Source organism: Ailuropoda melanoleuca, unplaced genomic scaffold (genome assembly GCF_002007445.2).
Source record: "Ailuropoda melanoleuca isolate Jingjing unplaced genomic scaffold, ASM200744v2 unplaced-scaffold4922, whole genome shotgun sequence".
Taxonomy (NCBI): domain Eukaryota; kingdom Metazoa; phylum Chordata; class Mammalia; order Carnivora; family Ursidae; genus Ailuropoda; species Ailuropoda melanoleuca.
Window position 1 is genome coordinate 7,190 of NW_023221859.1, and position 5,127 is coordinate 12,316.

General features: G+C 37.4%; 1 protein-coding gene across 1 annotated transcript; it reads right to left on the minus strand.

Moving 5' to 3' along the window:
* Nucleotides 1–1,131: 1,131 nt before the first annotated feature.
* LOC100470398 (olfactory receptor 4C11) lies at nucleotides 1,132–2,046 on the minus strand. The gene has a single exon (XM_002930237.4). The coding sequence runs from the start codon at nucleotides 2,044–2,046 to the stop codon at nucleotides 1,132–1,134; it is 915 nt and encodes a 304-aa protein (XP_002930283.2).
* Nucleotides 2,047–5,127: the final 3,081 nt, after the last annotated feature.

Below are 5,127 nucleotides of genomic sequence, written 5' to 3' on the forward strand. Positions count from 1 at the left end.
TGGAAGGAGCCGAGATGCCCTTCAACAGATGACTGGATTAAGAAGATGTGGTCCATATATACAATGGAATATTACTCAGCCATCAGAAAGAATGATCACCCAACATTTGCAGCAACATGGTTCGGACTGGAGGAGATTATGGTAAGTGAAATAATTCAAGCAGAGAAAGACAATTATCATATGGTTTCACTCATTTATGGAACATAAGAAATATCAGGGAGATCGGTAGGAGAAGGAAGGGAAGAATGAAGAGGGGGTAAACAGAATGGGGAATGAACCATGAGACATGGTGGACTCTGGGAAACAAACTGAGGGCTTCAGAGGGGAGGGGGTTGGGGGATTGGAATAGGCCTGTCATGAGTATTAAGGAGGGCACATATTGCATGGAGCCTTGGGTATTATATGCAAATAATGAATCATGGAACATTACATCATAAACTAAGGATGTACTGTTTGGTGACTAACATATCATAATAAAAAATTATTCATAAGAAAAAGGAAGAAGAAAATGAATAGAAGCTCTTGAGTTATCTCCTTCTACATGCTCAAGAGACAAAAAAAAATAACCTAGATTTTTATAGATTATACAAAGAGAAGAAAGCAGCAAATAGAGGCTTAACTAGTTGATATGTGTGCTCCTGTGGGATCATCAGCTTCTTTTAGTAACTTTGGGCTATTGACAGTTGACCCAGAAAAGGTAAGATCCAGATTTAGTAGTGTCAAAACTGATTTGCAACAAAATAGTTCAAGCAAGTTTAGGGGCCAATTTACAACCCAGATCAGAAACATGGGAAAGAGAAACACAAACAAGAATAATTTGCAAGGGGAGAGGTAAAGCTATAGATACAACAGAATCTGGATCACAAGCTTCTGTGCACTGAGCAGAAGGGAGGAGTGGACTTAATATTCCCTCAAATACTATATTTGATAAAGTGGCACACAGTGATATTGACCCAAAACGAATGGACCTGTGCTTCATGGTTGTTCTGCCTATGTCTCCAAACATCCTACTGGGAGAGGATTCAATTGTCCACATTAGGATGAAAACATTTTCCCTTTTCTATCAATCCAAATTTATTTAAACTGTTACAGAATTTAAAATTGGAGTCTTCTGTTTTTTTCCCATTGTAGTCAGAGTCTTTTGCACCATAAATTCCACATGGTATTTTTCACTTCTGCATTTCTCAGAGTGTAAATCAGAGGGTTGAGCAAGGGTGTCCCTATAGTGTAAAACACAGCCACCATCTTGTCCACTGGAAATGTAGTTACAGGGCGAGTATATGTGAATATACATGGGACAAAGAATAAGATGACAACGATAATGTGGGATGTGCAGGTAGAGAGGGCTTTCTTTCTTCCTTCTGCACTCTGGTTATTCAGAGAACGTAAGATGAAAATATAAGAGGTAAGCAGGGCTATGAAACTTACCATGCAGATAGCCCCACTACTAAAAACTACAAGTAAATTGATTACATGAGTGTCCATGCATGCAAGTTTCAGCAAAGGTGCCATATCACAGAAATAATGATCTATAACATTGGGTCCACAGAATGGTAGTTTCAAAGCCAAGAAAATCTGTGAAGAAGAATGGATACAAGATACCACCCAGGCCACATTCACCATTGTACCACATACATACTGGCTCATGATGGTTGTGTACCGCAGGGGCTTACAAATGGCCACATAGCGATCAAAGGACATGAGGACAAGCACTAAGACCTCCAAACACCCAAAGAAGTGAAATGCAAAAATCTGGATCATGCACTCATTGTAGGAGATGACTTTCATCTCAGATACAGAATCTACTATCAACCTAGGAGCAGTGGTTGTTGAGAAACAGGCATCAGAAAAGGACAAGTAGAAAAGGAAGAAGTACATGGGGCTCCCAAGTGTCCGGCTGTATCTTATGGTCATCACAATCAGTAAATTTGCCATCAGAGTTGCAAGGTAGAGGAACAAGAAGACCACAAACACGACTTTCTCCTTTAGCACATTCTGTGTTAAGCCAAACAGAATGAACTCATTCACACTGCTATTCCACTCCATGGTTACAGTGAATGTAGAAATCATTCATCTGCAGGGAAAATTGGGAAATAGTGACTTGGCAATAGCAGTGAAACTGGATTCAGAATTGCACTTTTATCATTCTAATTCCATCAACACATAAACCAATGGCTCTCAGGTTTTCACATACTGAAATCACTTGAGAAAATGTATTTATTTTTTTTTTCAATGCAGGTGTATGTGCTTTAACCATGAGCATTAACTGAAGGTCTCCTTATGCGGACTGAGATTTTCAAATTTTATTGATGGTGAGCACTGGCGAGTTCTGAGAACTAATGACTTTGCTGTATGATCTTGATCAGATCACTTTGTCTTGACGTTTTTTCTTCGTTTGGCAATTAGACACTCTAATAGATACTTTATTAAGTATATACCTATGTGTCTGATGAGAATATAATATACATGCATCTCAACTGCTGAAAAATTATATCTCTATATAATTTCAAAATATGTACACTTGGAGATTCTCTCTTAAAAAAACACATTTCTTGAGTGGACACCAGTTCACACCTATTATTCCTGACTTCTTGAGTATCTTGTTTGAATTATGTTTGAAGAAGAAATTATTTCTGCAAATTGAGGTTCGTGGTGGCCATAATTTTACCTTCTATTACTTCAATTTAGGAAATTACTACAATTTATCTTTATTCTGTCTTACAATATTTCTGTTCCTTTAATTATAGATGTCAAATGATCTAGACTGTATTTGAGTATGAGTTTTGAGAAACTCTTTCTGATAAATCAATAATCCTCTAATGAATCAATAACACCGTCAAATCAATCACCAATATGTACTAAGTACATACTCATATCTGCCATTTTGCAATAGGGCATCATAGAAAATATGTCTTCAACCTCTTTACAACCAGGTTGGAGGGATAACATTCCTCTACATAAGATCATTTACTACATAAGGATTACACATAACTCTATGTGATAATACCAAGTGAATTTTGGTTCCAAAAATGCAAAAGTCCCTTGATTACGAATTGNCCAAAAATGCAAAAGTCCCTTGATTATGAATTGGCTGGTCAGAGAGTTTCAAAAATGAGAAAGAAGTGATGTAAGGGCTTTAAATATGTTAATGTGTAGTTTCCAACACAGTTCTCTGAAACTCAAGTATTCCATTGTTTATACTGTCCTTCCTTAAGTAATATATATATACTTTTAAGTGACTGACTCAAATAGTCCATTTTCCCCTAATAAAATTCCATATCTAAAAATACTTAAAATTTATTTGCCATCCAGCTAAAATAATATTAGTGCAGCATGCTAAATGAGAGATATTATAACTACAAGCTCTGATTGGCAGTTCCAATGATCTGACACTATAGAAAAGAAAAGAAATTAAGATTACTTTGTTTTGAAACATTAGATTTCTGGGGCACCTGGGTGGCTCAGTCTGTTAAGCACCAAACTCTTGGTTTTGCTCAGGTCCTGCATGTCATTGGCCTTGGGATCAAACCCCCATCTGTCTCCATGCTCATCAGAATTCGGCTTGGATATTCTCTCCCTCTGCCCCTTCCCCCACTCATTCTCTGTCTCAATAAATAAATAAATAAATAAATAAATAAATAAATAAAATCTAAAAACAAACCAAAACAAAACATTAGATTCCTAGGAAGGAATGGAACCAAAGGGAGGCAGGGCTTGGCAGTGAAGAGAGGAGCAGTTAGGTGAGAAGAGTCAGCAAAATATCATAGAGGGAGAAACATGCTTTGCTTCAGGTTAACATAGAGATGATCTCCATAGAAACTATAATCTCGTTAAATCAAAAAGGTTGCAACAGAGTAATTTGGCGACAGACAATGGGCAACCACGAAAGCCAGGTGATGTAGTTCTATTTTGTTTTATTTTAAATAAGCGGAAAGAAGATTTAGGGTCATTAAGACAAGAAAGTGGCACTTACAAGATGTATACATTATGTGAGATGAACACCTCCCCTCAGAGTTCTCTCACTGAATTCAGTCATCATTTCCTTACATTCCCAGACTGTCCTATCTTCCTGATTTTGGGGGACATTGCAGTAATACAGCAAGCTTTTTTTCTTTCTTAATCCTTAATTTTTACTTCTACCGGTTGAAATTTTNCCTCAGAGTTCTCTCACTGAATTCAGTCATCATTTCCTTACATTCCCAGACTGTCCTATCTCCCTGATTTTGGGGGACATTGCAGTAATACAGCAAGCTTTTTTTCTTTCTTAATCCTTAATTTTTACTTCTACCGGTTGAAATTTTATACTTCAAATTATATTTGTATGAATAATCTTCTCTTGGTTTTTCCAGGTCAATAGGTTTCTGCCTCTATCTCTTATATTAATATGTGTTTATTATATTACACACAATTGACTAAGGTAATTCTAGATTATATATTATTCTTCTTCTATAATATTCAAATATCATTCAAACAATATTCCTCTTTTGTTATATCTTTTGACCTGAACATTTTCTTTTTTTTTTTTTTTAAAGATTTTATTTATTTATTTATTTGACAGAGATAGAGACAGCCAGTGAGAGAGGGAACACAAGCAGGGGGAGCGGGAGAGGAAGAAACAGGCTCATAGCAGAGGAGCCTGACGTGGGGCTCGATACCATAATGCTGGGATCACGCCCTGAGCCGAAGGCAGACGCTTAACCGCTGTGCCACCCAGGCGCCCCTAACCTGAACATTTTCTTACAAGGACATATCCATACACAGTTTCAGCTGTGATACAGAAATTTTCACCAAGTACAGTACAGTCAGGCTAGAACCAGAATGGGATGCTGCTAGTTAGCATCTCTCTCTAGCATTCACCCTCCACAGCATATAAAACATCAAATCTCTATCATCATGTAGGTTGCATCCAAGAGAAGAAAAGTTCTGAGCCATCACAGAAGGATGCCAACTGACACTTTAAATCCTGGTTCTGACTCCAAAAGTCAGGTTCTGTAAGCTGCATGGTGAGGTAAAGGGAAAACTAGATACCCGAATAAATAATGCAGAAGAGGAAGACAGGGCAATGACAGAATACAGTCAGAGTAGGAGAGAGGAGAGTGAGAGAAAGAAGACACCAGGGAGAGAAGA

Coding starts and splice junctions, on each gene's coding strand:
- LOC100470398 (XM_002930237.4), bottom strand. CDS start 2,046: ATGGAGTGGAATAGCAGTGTGAATGAGTTCATTCTGTTTGGCTTAACA.